This window comes from Leptosomus discolor, chromosome 3 (assembly GCF_034619465.1).
Source record: "Leptosomus discolor isolate bLepDis1 chromosome 3, bLepDis1.hap2, whole genome shotgun sequence".
In the NCBI taxonomy this organism is placed as follows: Eukaryota; Metazoa; Chordata; class Aves; order Leptosomiformes; family Leptosomidae; genus Leptosomus; species Leptosomus discolor.
The window spans coordinates 80216908-80233559 of NC_141393.1; the positions used below are offsets into that span (position 1 = coordinate 80216908).

Below are 16652 nucleotides of genomic sequence, written 5' to 3' on the forward strand. Positions count from 1 at the left end.
CAAGAAGTGCGTACGAACAGATGTAGGAGAAGATAAGGGACGGGGGCAAGTCAAGGCCTCTCTAACCAAGCATGTAAGTGCAACTTCAAAGTGAATTCCCTTGTCTCACCCCTAAATCATGTGCAGGATTCAGCTTCGGCCAGGACCTGTTTCCGTGGCAGCCAGAGCTTGGAGCCAAGTGCATGGAGGCACCTCCTTCAGCTCCTGGAGAAGCTCAAACACTTCAGCCAGACAAGTGTTGCTGTATCAGTTACAGCTGAGTCACAGTGGGGAAGCTGTTGCCATTTGTGTTCCTGAAAGCCTAAGGCTGCCTTTGGGCAGAGGCTTCAGAACCTGCTGGGACAACTTCTGCTGTTTTCTTAAGCTTTTCCATAGCATAAGGTATGCTGAAAGTAAAATGGGGAAGGACAGATAAAGTCCTTTTTAAAATTCTAAAATCTTTTTGTACTCGGAAGCAACAAGTTCTTGTATCTAGTTTTTGATACCAGTCATGCCAAAAATGAATCATATTGATTTCCTCTTCTCATGGGGATAATTCTAATGCAGCAGCCTTGGTTTTGAAGTCTTATCACCTCTCTTCTCTGTGAAGGAGTTCAATTCATACAGTATTTTGAAAGGGGAAGAAGACCCTTCAGGTTGCAGAGTACCTGGATGATAAAAAATGTTCTGCATCGTTACAGTATCTATTAATAAGCCAGTCTTACGCAGTTGCTTACTCAATAAATTTATTGCCACTTTTTCCAAAGCTTCATAGAAAATTGTGGAAGTTGTCTTAACTATCAGCTGCGCGCTCCTGGGCCCTGAGAAAGCTAGCCTTCTTCTGAGCAACACGATCTTTCTTCTGAGCAAGGGACATCTTGGGACAGTTCCACCTGCAAGAGAAGCACAGTGTATGCTATATCCAAGGCAGAAATAACCAAAAAAAGCAGTCACTTTAGTGGCAGTTTACTTCCTCAAGAGGTAAGCTCAGGACTCTTCTGTGACTCGAGCGCAGAGGACAGTCACAGGCCCAGTGCAGTAGCTGCACCCTGGTTTCTTTCCTCCCCAACCCCTGAGAACTCACAACAGTTTGGTACTGACAGGCGAGTCAGCCTGCCCTCCCCTGAGGAGGAGCAGCTTTCCCACTCAACACCGAGCCCCAGCTCTTCAGGCCACAAGCACGCTCTGCTTTTAAAACACCTGAGAGCTCTTGGATTTTAAATTCCTGCTGCTCAAGGTAACGCCTGACAGTCACACAGAAATGCTTCTACTTAATCTGGTCTAAACCACATCCGAGCTTTGACACAGCGGCACTGTCAATCCCGTTACTTGTTTTAACGTCACTAAAACACCTTCAACAGAGAAGTCGCATTCATGTTACTGAGGAGGAAGAGTTTTACCTCTTTTTCTTGACTTCTCTCTTGGGTTTCTTTTCATGGACTGGATTATCCCGTATAGCAGCATGGGCTTTTTTATACATTTCTTCCATCTTAAGAAAAAATAAATAAATTGTTAAATTCTCCATAGTGGTCCAGTTGTAGGATCATATAAAAAGTCCAAGATACCTGTATCTGAGTGCGCAATAGCAAAAAGTTTCATCACAATAAAGCTTGTAGTTTTGTGTGGTTGCCTTTAAAACAGTTTCTTCATTACAAAAGATCACTGCCCCAGCATTCCAAAGTTCCTGCCATCACTCTGCTACAATTTAAATACCCAGACACAAAACAGAGATAATTTTATCCTTGTTTTACAGTTTGGGAACCAAGGCCATAGAGTAACGACAGACTCCTGACAAGTCTCGTCAGCACAGGCTAGCATCTCGCCGTGCAAATAGTTTCCTCTGAAGCCGACTTTCAGTGCCGTCACTGAAAAGGCAGCCTAGGAAGTTACTCTACTTGTACCTAGAATAAAACGCCTCCTGTTTACTTATTAAAACAAAACTGTTCCACACAAGCTCTGTCATCAGACATGTAATCTTCCCGCTTTCCAGCCCCTCCTGCGGTACATGTCACCAAGCCGCTTGCTAAGAGGGAAAGAGCAGAAGTTGTGGAAGCAGCTACAGATGGACAAGTCTGGCAAGAACCGCGGCAGCCCTGCATCCCCCCAAGGGGGCAGGAATGCTGCCCTGTCCCAAAGACCACGGCGGCTCTGCGATGGCACCCACTTTAACAATACCTTTGCTGGCAGTTAAGGCCACTCGGTCCCAGCTGTGAAAAGCATTCTAGATGTACAAAGAGTAGGTGTCTGCCTATTGACCTAAGTCCTTTGTTGCAATACAACTGTAAATATTGTGTGTTTAGTAAAACAGATGAAGTTGGCATTTACAATACAAGATCGCTTATTTTTTAGTAGATGTAAGTTACAAAAAAAATGAGCAATTAGTTAAGTTTACAGAAAACCCAAAACCCCATAGCAAGAAAGGGCTAAAGAAGGTAGTTAAGTTTTCCATAGCCTAAAAAAGCAACATGAGAAAGTTTGTTTCAAGCTCCAGGACCACTGGTTGGGGAAACAAAGCAGGAGTGTTAGAGCACAGGCCAAGCCACCTGAAAGGAGTTTAACACTTGAAGAAGTGAAAGAAGCACCTTAGTAACCTTACGTATCTTGTATGTGTGTTGTATAAACCACTAAAATTGAACACAGCATCAAAATAGGCTGTGTTACACTCAGTGGTTTCAGGAGATGCTAGCTCCTGCAACAGAGCTAGCCTGGGCCGTTCTGTGTTCGCCTGGGACCTACAACTGCCCACGGGGGCACCCGAATCATAAACCGGATCCGACAGAGCACATCCTCACAGCTGCAGAAAGGACAGGCTGGTGCAGGATGAGGGACGAGTGGGCAGCGGGTACAGAAACTTCAAGTTAATTTCCGTATCGGAAGAAAACCACAGGAGTGGTCCAGCTTAGAATGCAGTCCTGTAGGCTTGAGATTTACAGGCAGAATGTTAAGCTTCAGAGCAGGGAAAAAAAATCTCACTTTCAAAAGATGTGCAATACACTACAGAGCCCTCAACAAAGGAAAAGATGTATTTCTTTTTGCACGGATAACATACAACACAATCCCATTCTTTGACATATCACACTTACTCAATCACTAGAGAAGTCCCTACGCAACGCTTGGCCCCATCTCATTAATGCGCAAGAGCCAGCCAAAGCGATCTTACCCCATCAGGTGTTACGTTGTTCTTTATGTACTGGGAGAACTGTTTTTTGTAAGCGTCTTCATCCTCCTCCATCAGGTAACGCATATAATCTGCAACATTTTGGCCCATGATATGCTTGCGGTGAACCTCTGCGTTGAACTCTTTGCTTTCTGAGTCGTAACCAGGGAAACGTTTGGTACTGTGGAACAGCAGTGACAGTCAGGTTAGGACACGCTGCCACCGCTCCCAATTCAGACGTCCCACACATCAGATTCTCCTACAGCTAACTGAGGGATAGGATCCTCTACTTAAAAATTAGAGAAAGAAAATTAAGAAATGGAAGGTTTCAGTTCACCTCAGCTGCCATCAGTCCCGTCTTGAAACAGTGCAGTACATCATACACACACCGTGGACCAACGACAGAGCGTTCAGCCATCGGGAGTATCATCATGCAGCAGCCGAGGCAGAAAAACTGCACAATTAGTCAAGAACGCACAGGACAGCACAGGAGAGGGCGGGGAAATACACAACAGAGCTCAGACTTGATCTCCCCACTGCTGCTAGCGGAAAGCAGCGGCCAGCTGTAACATCAGTGGTGGGTAACACTGCCAAAAATCTCAATCCAGTCGTTCACGGCCTGTGACAAGAACTGTCACAACTTCCACGAGGACATTTTGTGCAGGTGGATGGCTCTGGCCTCCTATTGTACTCCCTGCTGTGCCGAATGTCAGAGGTTTTGTACCTGGTACGTACAGCCTTTCACAGGGAAATTCGTACACACCTTCTGCTGAAGACTTAACAGAGTACTAAAGGGCATTTAAACGCATTCATCACTCGATCACTTCAAGTGAAAGCACCAAGACGGCTCTTTAGTTTCCCAAAGTTTAAAAACATCTCTTCAAAGTGGCAAGATTCCCAGCAGCACTGGTAGACTAAAAAAACCCACCACCAGACCGACCAAAAAGAAACCCCACCCCAGAACCTAGACTACGGCATCACTACATCACTACCAGGTCGTAACAAAACTATGTCAACATCTTGTGTATCTCAACGCAGACCGTCAGGTACAGAAGCACCTCAGGTTAGTTCCCAAGGAGCTCTTCCGAACAGACGGGATTACCTGTGAGGGATGGACAGCCCACCATCCACCGCACCCTTCAGCGCCCCAAACACTTTGTTCCCAGTGGTCGTTCTGGCAAGACCTGCGTCCAGGTAGCACGTGAAAGCGCCAGGCTTTCCATCCACGCTCTCCACGTTGTATTCATCACCCGTCACTTCAACTTGGCCTTCGTAGATCTTATCAAGGCCAAATTTATTCAGAAGCTGTGGGCAAGGGAAAAAATAAAAAGCACTTCTGAAATTTATTTCCTTTCATTGACAAAACGAAGAATCACCACCACCTTCCCACACAGATTTGCAGCAGAATCTTCTACAAAAATTACACACCCCGTGCCAACCACGAAGTTTTAACCACCACCGCTGGAAGAGGTTACGTTCCAACAGGTGCACCACTAAACTTGAGACATACTGGTGAGCTGTTATGGAACACAGACAGATGCTGGTTACATGTTTTCAAACTCTTAAAGGCACGTTTCTCACATTTTTTATCCCGACTCCCTCCCTCCACCAAACTTAAGTGGTGAGACTTAAAAGCGGGCCGCTGGAGCTGAAGCTGCGTGCTGTCATACTTCTCGCTGTGATCTGACAGTCACGAGGGGCCATCAAATCTACATGGTACAGAACGAAAGCTGTTATTCGGAAGAGCCCACAGAGGCGAGTATCCACGCTCGCACGCCACTTAAGGTGGGCTTTCCCTTTTGCAAGAAACCCAGAAAAACGCAGCAGCGACGCCCGGCCGAGCCGGCAGGTACCTACCCTGCGCGCCAGCAGCAGGCCTGTGCAGTACGCTGCCGCGTAGTTGGTCAGGCCGACCTTCACGCCGTACTTGGGCAGCTCGTGGGCGTAAGCAGCGCAGACGATCATGTCGCCTTCGATTCTGGCGTAGGCAATCTGGCAACGAACCCCACGTTAGCGTCCGCGCGGCAATTCTGGGCTCGACCGCCCGCTGCTTTGACACCCCCTTAAAGCCAAGAGGAGTTCCGTACAGAAACGTCCCGCGAGCTGCCAGCCTTCGCCCGCAAGCTCAAGGGCTGGGTCTGCCTTGTCTTGTCTTTTTAAAGGCATAATTAACTCGAGTGGAGACGCGAAGAACCCAAAGCTGCATTGGGCCAGTGAAAGCGGGTGCCAGCAACGACTTCGTTGCCTCTCCACATACACGCAGTCGCCTACAAAAGCGACCTTCCGGAGGGTCACGGTGGAGGCGGATGGATTCTGTCCCCTTTCTGCGCGTGGCTCTCGTAGGACACAGCACCCAACACACCTCAGCGAAATGCCAACAGCACCCAACACAGTTTGTGCTAGCGCTGTCAGTAACCTCACGGGAAGATTTTATTAACAGGTCTGAGATTTTCAGCATCTCGGGGACCTCCCGCGCTACCAGACACGTTCCTGCTATTCCTTCCACACACAGAACCTTCTCCTTCCGACTCCCACACCTCCCTGCACCCAAAAGCTGTCCCCTCTCTGCAGATCCCTCCATACTGGAAAGGCACCATCAGTCAGATGGAAGCACCTGCCACCACTGACTTTTGAGCTTCAAAGATAAAATAACCTCGTCAAGGTGACACCGCTCCGTCTGACCTGACTCCAAGAACAGCGCTCTCCGCTGTTCTCGACAGATAATTATTCTATAAGGAAAGAAACGACAGTTAAGCTTTTCTAGCTGCTGCTTTTTTTGAGTGCAACACCACGTATTTGGGATAGAACAAACACACCTGAGTTTTTAACTTCTAAATCAGTCAAAACAGCATCCTGAAAACGAAACGAGAAAGCGAACCACAGCGAGGAACTGCTTATGATGCAACACACAACCGCGTCCTTAGTAAGCATGAAAAACGCCTGCTGTTCTTATTCACCAGTCTGCTCCAACCTCCCAGGAAAGCCCTCGCAAGGCCTGGCTGCTTCACGTAAGCCACATGACTTCACAGAGAAACAACACTGGGAAGAGAAGGCACCTTTACAGCCAGGCTGACAGGTCACGTAGCCAACTCTGTTGGCTTCAGCCAGGCAAGAAGGCGCTTTTCAGAGCACGCTAAATACAGCAGAAACAAAAAACAGAGCAGTCTTCCCTCTCCCTAAAACCTTCTGCTTTTTGCAGCATCCTTAAGCCAATCTCGTACTACGAACAACCTCGACAAAGAACACTGAGCACCAGTAGAACTTATGTTGTATCACGAATGGGGTTTATCCCTGAGCTTGTGTCAAGACCGTTCCCCTCTAAGAAACTATTTGACAACATAAAACCTGCCCAGATCAAGCCTAAAAAAAAAAAAGCGCAGGTGCTTCACCCCCCAGCCCGTTGATGTAAGCAGGGAGCACTGCAGACCTCACCTGGCAAATGATGTCTCTGTTGGTAACACGCACAATCATCCTGTATTTCGGGGTGTTGTACTTGTTTTTATCCTGAATTACCAACCGCTTGCGGGCATAGTAGTCAGTTTTTCCCTCTGAAAAACAAGTTACAGTGTAGAAAACGTGTGTGAAAACAGCAGGAATAAATATTCCTGAATGACATTTAGTTGTAACAGGGAATTCCACGATACCTCTCCTTCTCCTGAACTTCACTTGGTATCTCTTGAAGTACGCCTTATTCTTGACAACTTTCACAAACCCCTTGAGTAAGGAACAGAACCAGGCGTTATGAACACATCACCACGTCAGCCAAGACCGCTCTAAACAAACGTGCCATGAACAAAACCGCGGTGAAATCCGGAATGGAGCAACTTGACTGACACAGTCAGATAAAAACGCGTGAGAAAAACAAACCGGGAAAAGACCCCAACCCCAGAATGGCCGTCCTTCCCCCAGCAGCTAACTCCTCCCGCAGCCCCCGCCACTGGGCGAAGCCAGCGAGCTCTGCCGGCCCCGCCACGGGACAGGCGCTCCCCGCTTCGGCCCCGCACCAGCTCCGTCCCCCCTCCTCCCCCGGGGGCACGGGGGGCCCCGCCGCAGCCGGCCCCGCCGCCCGCTCCCTCACACGCCGTCCCGCCGCCACGCGCCTGCGGCCCGGGCCCGACCCAGCCTGCCACAGCACCGGGCCGGTAGGCCGCGGCCCAGGGTGGCAGCGCGGACGGTCACGGGGCCGGGCCGGACCGCGGCGGGTCCCGCCGGAGCCTCACCGAGCCGCCCCGCGGCGCAGCCCCAGCGCTAAGGGCAGCCATTGCCACGCTGGAGCCGCCTCAGCCGGCGCCGGGCCCGAAGTAATCGGGCTCCATCCGGGCGGGCGGAGCCGCCGGGCGAGCGGAGGGCGGCGGGCAGGGGTTCCCCCGCGCCGCGCGGGTCCCGCGGGGCCGGTACTGACCATCGTGCCAGGTACTGTCCGGTCTAGGCCTAGGCCGGGGCCCGCTCCGCACAACGACTGCTCTCCGCAGCAGGGGGGAAAAGGCCGCGCCCACCGCGCAGCCGCAGCTCCTAGGCTGGCCGGCGAGGCGGGGCGCCGCCGACCGGCCTGGCCCCGGCGCCCGCCGTGCTGCCCCCTGCCGGCCTGGGGGAGCGCCCGCAGGGCGAGAGGTCAGGGCGGGGGGTTCCGCCGCGGCCCCCTCCGCGGTCTAGGCGGGAAATAGCGCCGCCGTCCTCGGATGGCCGCTCCCAGCGCGCCTTCGCTTCCACCTCCCCCTTCCGCACCTGCCCCAGCAGGCGCTAGCGAGGGGCGTGAGGGCAGAGGAGGAGGGTGAGAGGAGAGGGGTCTGAGGGCAGAGGAGGGGTGTGAGGGGAGAGCGGTGTGAGGGCAGAGGGGCGTCAGGGCAGAGGAGGGGTCTGAGGGCAGAGGGGCGTGAGGGCAGAGGAGGGATCTGAGGGCAGGGGGGCTCCTGCCGCAGAGAAATCGCTGGGCTTGGTCTCCGGAAAGGGATCCAACGGTGTGGAAATGATACAGGGGGTTAATTCCCTTCATTTTCTAGGGAAAATGCTCACGGTTGATGGAACAGTAACTAATGAAGACATTAAACCAACCAAAACCCAACAGAAAATACATTATAGATGGTTGGGATGATTGATAGTTGATGAGTTAAAGCAAAAACATGTACTTGTGTGGATGTGTGTACATATATATGTACTTGCGTGTGTGATTATATATTTATATATATGTATACTGGGACAAACAGGTCAAGTGGCATCAGATTTCTTGATATTGTCAGAGAAAAGTGAACGAAACCATCATCTTTGTCCCTGATGCATTGGTCTGGTTATCCTCACTCACTTTACTAAAAAATTAAAAACCCAAACCCACACGAACTACTGTACACAGACAGATGTTTTAAAAAGTTATTAATTTGATATAAGTAACGGCAAGAGAATGAAAGGAATGGTAAGCGTTTCAGGCAAGGGCCAGCACGGTTCCAACCAGGTGAGTGTCTGCCAGCCTTGGAAATAGTCAATTACCTAAGCCTGAGTTGTAGAAAGCTCAGAATTCTGCCTCATTTTCGGTTTTTACATAAAGTGACTCCAGGAGAGCGCATTGCCTTCGCCTTCCAGAAAGGGGCTGCTGGCAACTGCTGGGCGACGGCTTTGGTGACTCACGGTTTTCTTAAGCACAGTCCGTTGGTCTTGTTGTTGAGCAAGAGAAAGTAAAATCCAATTCTTGTTCTCCTCTGGAAGAAGACTTTTTGCTCCTACACGAGCTCACCATCACCAAAATCAGCCGGTAACCCCACTGCTCCCCGTTTGTTGCTGGTGTCACCTTGCAAACCAGGGAGGCTCCAGCTGAGCTCATCAGCCCCACCCACCCGAATCACCTACAAATTCGGGGCCAATCTCCCTTCTTACCCTCAGTGACAATGTTTGTTGAAGGGGTGGCTGCTGCTCACAGGGGCTCTAGGCTTGTTGAGGTAAAAGCTAGTGTTTTCGATGCTTTAGTAAAACACTTTTGACTGATAACATTTATTGGTAGGAAAAAACTGTATTTGCTTTTTTTCCTCTGATGCCATTTCTCAGTTTCTGTTACGTTACGCGGTGTTTTTACTTTGGGGTGCTCTGGAATCGCACAGGTCCTTTAGAGCAGCGTCTGGAAGAATCTCTCGGGCTGATGAAACTGGTGCCTTCGCAGTGCTCCCGGGAGCAGGGTCCCTCTCGCCATCAGTCCGCAGGGGGCCCTGGGGCTCTCTCTGTCACCCGGCTGACCTGCGTGGTCACTTGTGCTTTTCCCGCTGCCGTCCGCAGGCCCTGCTGCAGCGAGGGCAGCTCTGCTGGAGCCCCCCTGCAGCCTCAGTGCCTTCTCCACATACGTGACTACGAAGCAGCAGGTAGAGCGTTGTGCGGGGCCTGCCAGCGTTGGGATATTTTTAATTAAGCTTTTATTGGAATCCTTGCAGGTGAAAACTCCGTATGGGACTGCTGGGAGCCTGTGCCCTTCGTGGTGGAAGCACGATGGCAGGGGGGGGCTCCCTGCCGGGTGGGCAGAGCCCCCGAGCACGACCCTCACGGCTGTTCGCTGACCCGGCCGGTGCCCGGCCCGGGCGCGCCTGACCAACGCCGGCGGGAAGGGCCCGGCCGGCCCGAGGCTACCTGGTGCTCCCCTGTCGGCACGACAGACCCTGCCCTGGCTGCCCGAAGCGCCGCCGGGCCCGCTACCGCCAGGCAGCCCGGTGGGCGCTCCCGCCGCCCCCCTCCCCTCTCCCGGCCCGGCGGCTCTCCCCGCCGCGGCGACGGCTGCGCGCGGAGTGCGCCTGCGCGCGGCGCGGGCACGGACGTGGCCCGTCTGCCGGGGCCGGCGAGGGGCAGCTCCGCGGAGGCCGGCGGCGGGGGACGCCCATGCCCGCACCTCCCCGCCGCGGGCAACGCTTCCAAGGTGAGGCGCGGCCGGGCCCTCCGCCGCCGAGGGGCCGGGGGCGGTGCGGTGGCCGGGCCTAGGCGGGGCGCGGCGCGGCGACCCCGGCCGCGCCGCCCCCGTCCCCCTCTCGGCGGGCCGCGGCGGGGGCCGGGCAGCGGCGGGGAGTCGCCACCCCCGCGGGCACCGCCGGCCTCACGGGGCCCGCCTGCCGCGGTGGAGCGGGCGGTGTCGTGCCGCTGCCGGGCAGGGAAAGCCCGCTCCCGTGCGGCCGCCCGCGGCGTGGGGGGGTGACGGGAGGCCGCGGTGCGCGGCCCTGCCGCCGGCTCGGGGGCCTTAGCCCCGCTCCGTGCCTCGGCCCCCCGCCGTGCCCCGGTCGGCGGCGGGAGGCTGGCGGCTCGGCGGTGGCGGTGCCCTGCGGCCCCAGCCGGGGGGGCGGCGGGGAGGGGCGCTCGCCCTCTGCCCCGGGGAGACTTCGGCGGGTCGGTCTGCAGAGGGCGGTTTCTGCCTTGGTTTGGTGGAAGGAGCGTTGAGCCGAGAAGCGGCGGGTCCTTCGTTCTTGGGAGAGGGGTAATTTGAAGTGCTGCTTCGGAGATCTCGTCTGCTCGCAACCTCCTGCTGCATCCGCAGGAACGCGATTATATAATAGGGGTAAAAAGTCGATAGTCGTGTCCTGGCTGCTTGTGAGCTGTTGCAGCTTTAATTCCTAGTGTTCTCTTCCTGTAGTTCCACATGATTCCTGCTGATTTTCAGCGTTGCTAATCGGAGCAATTTTACAGCAAGGGGGACACACCAGTTTGGGTTTCTGGCGTGAGCGAGCTTAACACTGACTGTATCAAAACAGTGTTTCACGCCAGCCTGGGACAATTTTTATTTCCTCCCAAAGATCACGGACAAAAGATATAGAAAGGAGGCAGATTTGTGCAGAGAACTGACAGTATTAAATACGCTTTACTTATCTCCAAAAGTATTTGTCAAAAAATTCAAAATTTTTTTCCTATTTTCTTTAATTTGCTTTACTTCATGTGCCCGAAGGAGAAGGTAACTGGCTCTTTTTTTTTTTTCCCTGGTGGATAGTACTAAAAAATGTTTTGCATAAATGTGCTTCTTTATTTCTCTTCCCTTCTTTCAGTGTGTGGTTTCTGCTTTGATCATTATTGCACAGCTCTGTATTTACACTTAGAAAGATTTCAGGCTTCTTTTGAAATAGGGATGGATTCTTTGTCAGGTAAGCATTAGGAGAGGGAACAGAGATAGACCGTGAAAGAGAGATGTGCTCAGAGAAAGCAGTTGGTGTTATGAATCAGCAGTGCTGGATTTGATCAGCTGGGATGAGAGCAGCTGTAGTGACGGTCGCTGAGTGTCCGCCCAGCCGGACGGTACCTCCGAGAGGAGCAGCTGGTCGGAGAAGAAAACCCCAGCGGAGCAGCCCTGCTTCCTCCCCGTATCTCTTCCTGGCCTCCCCCAGGCTGAGGCTTAGGGACTTCCTGAGCTGCAGTTGGGTGGTTTGGATTTTTTTTGGTTTGGTTTTCCCCTTGCTGTTCGTAGGTTTGTCTTCTGTGGATTTGTTGGGTCACTTTTGGACAAGTAAGTGGGAAGATGGTTGGAGGGTGGGATGGTTGAAACAGGGTTCGTGGAGAGGAAGAGGTGGGGGAAAAGCCTTTCGAAGTTCACAAGAAGGGATGGGGGAAGTGGCATGCCTAAACTGTTGCTGTTGGTTTGTTCTCTGGGTAGGATTGATGATAAATGGAGAAGTGATAAAACTTGGAAGGAAAGGCCTTTGTTAGTGAATTTTGGAAAACAAAATAGTTTGCCTTGCAAATTCAGGGTTCTAATGTCATGATTTAGAAGGGGGAAAACAGCTAAGTCTGGGTATGCATACTTCATGCGGTGGTTATGTTTTCTTACTCTTCCTGGTTTGTTTTCTTAACTTGTAGAAAAAATAAGTTTTTAATGCTTAAAGAGGAGACACAGATTTTAATATTTTAGGTATCAATTTCAGTGTTAAATGCATAGTTTAAAAGAAAAATATTTTCTGGTAGTCTAAGAGAAACAGTAAAGGAAACAAATCCTGACTTTGTGAATGTTGATTTCTCAAACAGCCTATACTTGATTACGTACTCTTAATTCACCTTTTTCAAGACCCAATTAAAGTAGTTACCGTTTAAAAAAGCAAATAGCAAATATTGTAAGAGTAAGTAATTTTGACTTGTTAGATACAGTCTCTGAAGCTCTCGAATATGTCACTAAAGTAGGCTGAATTTAAGCCTTGTGTCTTCTGTATTTGCAACCACCAACGTCATGGTCCGTTTTGATCCCGTTGGGTCGGGAACACTGGCTTGCTCGCGCTGTCGTCTCGTCTGCTGAAGTGCCTGTGGCTGCAGCGCGTCCTTCCCTTCTCCAGCAAGCGGTGACGGGAACGAAGGGGCAGGGGGTCAGCAGCAGCGCAGGGGCTCGTGTCCTGCTTTGCTCTGTCGTGATGTGGCTTTGTTGTGTGCGCGTGCACAGCAACTGGATTCTCCCCAGGTAGCGGCAGAAGTGATTTAGTGAGTCGTGGCTTTTCCTTAATTACTGTTAATGTTGTTAAACTTCCTGTGAGCGCTGGAAACCCTTCAGGTAGCCATGGAGTGGTTTGGGGAGGGCCTGGGAAGCATCGAGCCTGCCGTAGGATTCGGACAACGACGAGCGGGATCCCCTTTCGGCCGTGCTGACGGGCATCGTGTTATGCCCTTTGCATCGCTTCAGGCTGCGGAACCGTCAGCTTCGCTAACTGTCTGTGAGAGCAATCCTTCCGAGTCCCGGTGGGGCAGTGAGTGTGGGTTTGGGGTTGAAGTACACCGTGAGGGTTGGGCTCTGCTCCGGACAAAAGGCGAGGTGGTGTGAGGGAAGGGCTGCGGGCACTTCACCTTCCTGTATAAGTTTCCGACTTGGGAAGCTGCCAAAAGCCACCACCAAATATCTTTATTTTGTCTGAATGAGTTTTGCCTGCCTCTGGTGGGTTTTGTTACTGAAATCTGTCATCTTGTCTGAGGTGTATTGTTGTTACTTCCACAGATTAATCTTTTTTAGGAAAAAAAAACAAAGAAGCAAACAAAAAACCAACACCCCCCCCAAGCTTAATGCTTTGGCAGTAGGTTGTTATAATGCATTCTGCTACGGGCCAAGTGATTGAACTTCTCAAACTCTTGAGTTTTCTTACGCCCTACTGTCATGACAGTCTTAGTGATTCTTAGCGTAGCATTAAGTACCTGTTTGATGACATCATAACATGTTTTGATCCTTTTTTTAATTAAAAAAGTATAATTATGTAGTGATGATACAGAGTTCTGACTCACCAGTATCTTACACTGTATTAACTAGGTATTTTTTTGTTTGGTTTCTTCAGACTGGCAGATGGGACCAGTCTTGTAGTTTAGCTGTTGCCACAAGCTGACCGTGCACTTGTAGCTAAGAGGATGTTAGAAGAGCTTACTCTTATTTTTGTAAAACTATCAAATGTCACTGAAAATGAGTGTCAAAAACTAGTAGCGAGCCAAAACCTGACATTCTGGACGTGTGCTGTCCACATCACTATATGGAGTGACATTGTATGGAAGTTAGTTTTACAGCCCTCACTTCTCAGGTATTCTTCTCGATTATATATAGTGCGAACAGTCAACTACTTTCAGGCACAGTAAAAACAAATTCCCGCTTCCATGCTTTCTGAAGCAGCAGAGCAAAACCCCAATATTCGTTAAGCCAAGTAATTTTAATTTTATTTTCCTCTTGGAATGTGTCACTGGTGGAACTTTATGGGTTTGGCTGAAGCTTTAGTAAGTATTTCTCAGCCCTTTGGAACAAGAATCATGATCAGTTTACAGACAAACGACAAAGGCAAGTTAAAATTCCATAGTAAGACACTCACCATAATAGAGTGGGCTGGGGATTTTTACGTAGCCTTTTTGGTTTTGGACTGGCACTAAAATCATCCGTGTTTCATTGATCTTCCTTGTGGTTTTCCACTTGTAGGCCTTTTTGAAGGAAGTAGGTAGGCCTTTATTTCCAAATGAAAGTGGAAAAGTCAGTGGTCAGCTCATCAGAAAGTATCTGATGTCACTTGCCGATGAGTAGGTGCGTCGTCTCCCTGAAGAGCCGTCTCCCTTCTCTTTAGCCAGTACTGAGGAAAAACAGTTTTCTCCAAGTGCCGTGCTCAGGAGGGGCTGTGGGAGCACCGTTAGGGGCTTCGGTAGCGCAGAGGGAAGACCCTTCTATAGCCACACAAATACTTGTGCTTCCAGTTACGCTGTAAGTGCTTGTGGAGAGAAGTCATGGGCAGACCAAGTATGTTGGTGGGCAAAATTGACTATTACTGCAAGAGCAAAGGTGTTGGCGTGGGTTGTGTTACAAGAATTGACTGTTGATGGATGCACCTCACTTAAATGTGCTGTCGGCTGCATAGCTTAGACAACTTTCCTGTGTGGAAATTACGACGTTGGTTATGCTTCTCACTTCTAAACTTTTAACCTTTTATTTCTTGTTCTCTGTCAGCAGCTGCAGGTTGCAGTGAATCTGTAGCTCACGAATAAAGCTGGTTCCCGGTCAGTCATTTAGAAACTGGTTTACTCCTTTGAATTTGAGCGTAGCTGATAGAAAGCTGACTTTAAAGGAAAGGAGAGCAATATCCTGAAGGCAGGGTCTCACTGACCTCTGTCACCTGATTTATTTAAAATTCCAGTAAGTAATTAATAAAGCTCCAAGTGTTGCCATATTCCATAAGGCCATGCTTATGTTCTTTGGTCTCTCCATCAAGTCTCGTTTCATACATCTCTTGGGAAAGGGAACCATGCACAACTTGGCAAGGGGGAGATGAGCACTTCGACTCTGGCCTGTAGATTGTGGTGTGAGTTTATCAAATCTCTATAAACGAGGAGAATTACACCTAGAAAACGCTTGGGCTGGCAGTGCATAAAACCAGAAGTTGCATGGAATGTTACGTTTTCACCTTGTCAGATACTGGATCCTTTGAAACTTAACCAATTTAACTCCTTGCAAATCTTGTGTACTTATTTAATAGAGTTGTGTTAAAAACATTGCTTTTAATCAAGGCTCAGTGAACATTTCAAAATGACTTAGTTGTTTCTTGCTTCCAAAATACGGACCTAAGGCTTTTAGAAAGTTTAACTGGTTTTATATACTTTTGTTTGTTTATTTTTGCCCTAATGTAGTTTAGATGCTAGTCCTGGCTCCTGTCCAGGAGGAAGTTGGCTAAAAGCAATGTGAAGGGCGCTGAGCTTTGGGGAACGAGTAGGAAAGTAAAATTCGTAGAAAGGAGCTTTAATGATAAACATGTGTCCTTCAGTGTGTGTTACTTTTTTCTAAGTGCCTGGTGATACTTGAACTCCAGTGAAATGGTTGAGTTGCATTTTATTGAAAAGGGAAAAAAAAATCTTCCAGTCTAGTGCATAAACCAACTGACTTTGCAGGAGTTGCTCTTTATTTTAGCTGATTAGCCTGATTCTTCCCTCCGGTTTGTTAGCCAGGGCGATGGTCCTTCAAGTATACATGCATATCACTTGGCATGTGGAACCTCAAATACAAAGGTGTTTTCCAAACCAAGGTCTAAGAGGACAAAGAAGTGAAGGCAGGTCCCTGTTCAAGGTTTTTACCGTAGCCCTTCAGTATTTTCTCCTGCAGCGCTGAGGAGCTCTCAGCCATCTGTTGTACAAAAGTGCTATATCTAATTCTTTCCCCTGGAAAAAAGGTCTCTATGCCTTCCTGAAGGTCGTTATGTTCCTGTGTCAGATGCGAAACTTTCTTGATTAAGGACCATCTTTAGACAGAGAGGAGATGGTGTCTGCAAAAGCACCGTGGTTTGTCTTCTCAGCTGGCGTACCAGGACAATGCATGATGGGTTGTACACCATGCCGGACTTGGAGGTGATGAAAAACTGGGAATTCTTCTTGGAAATAAATAGAATTGAGTGCGGTTTGGCCAGCGATTGGAATGTTACTCGTGTGACTTTGAGCAATGGTTTCAACCTGTAGTGGGTCACTACCACATTTCTAATGAAGTAACTCCTTAAAACACCTTATGTATTAGATTGTTGTGTTGTGTGGGTGAACTTGTGGCTTCTGATTTCTTCTTTCAGATGTTTTGGGACCATCAAAACCCCAATGTGGTAGAGTCTGAAGCTGACTTTTAGAGAATGTGTAGCTACTAAATGATAGCACAGAAAGCTTTCTGATGGTGTGAGACTCACACCATGTAAGATGTTAGACTGCTCTAGCCTTAGTATCAGAAAGACTTGGAGAGCTGGTGAATATCAGGTGAAAGCTGGTGAATGCTAGCCCTGATATTCCTGACTATTGTTAGGTGGTATTATGAGAAAAATCAGGAATGTGAGTAAATCAGGACTTTTTCCTCAGGCTTCAGCAGAAATCAGCTGTATGAAGTGTAAAAGATATAGATGAAGCTTATTGTGAAACCATGTTTGAGCCCTAAATTAGGATTTTTAGCTTGTCAGGAAGTGTGATAACTGTCTGATTCACCAGCTGCCTCCCCTGCGTATGTCATTGACTGAGTCAGTCTCATTTATTCTTCAGCTATTAGAACGCTGGTAACTTTTTTGAAGCAAGCAGGAGGCTGGGTCCCTGGAATGCTATGTAACTGGCT

At 49.7% G+C, this 16652-nt stretch overlaps 1 protein-coding gene and 1 non-coding gene across 2 annotated transcripts; both read right to left on the bottom strand.

Annotated features, from left to right (window-relative positions):
- Positions 1-708: 708 nt before the first annotated feature.
- On the bottom strand, positions 709-7619 carry RPL5 (ribosomal protein L5). Its single transcript, XM_086462764.1, has 8 exons — positions 7539-7619; positions 6781-6850; positions 6569-6684; positions 4994-5128; positions 4239-4441; positions 3140-3317; positions 1380-1468; positions 709-872 (listed from the first exon to the last, which is right to left on the bottom strand). The coding sequence occupies exons 1-8, from the start codon at positions 7539-7541 to the stop codon at positions 773-775; spliced, it is 894 nt and encodes a 297-aa protein (XP_086318890.1). The 5' UTR covers positions 7542-7619; the 3' UTR covers positions 709-772.
- On the bottom strand, positions 3478-3574 carry LOC147415903 (small nucleolar RNA SNORD21). The gene has a single exon (XR_015183457.1). It is a non-coding gene; the product is annotated as a small nucleolar RNA SNORD21 (small nucleolar RNA).
- Positions 7620-16652: the final 9033 nt, after the last annotated feature.

Coding starts and splice junctions, on each gene's coding strand:
- RPL5 (XM_086462764.1), bottom strand. Junction 1,469..3,139: donor ACAACGTAACACCTGATGGG/GTAAGATCGCTT, acceptor TTTTTTCTTAAG/ATGGAAGAAATGTATAAAAA. Junction 873..1,379: donor AGAGAAGTCAAGAAAAAGAG/GTAAAACTCTTC, acceptor CTTCTCTTGCAG/GTGGAACTGTCCCAAGATGT.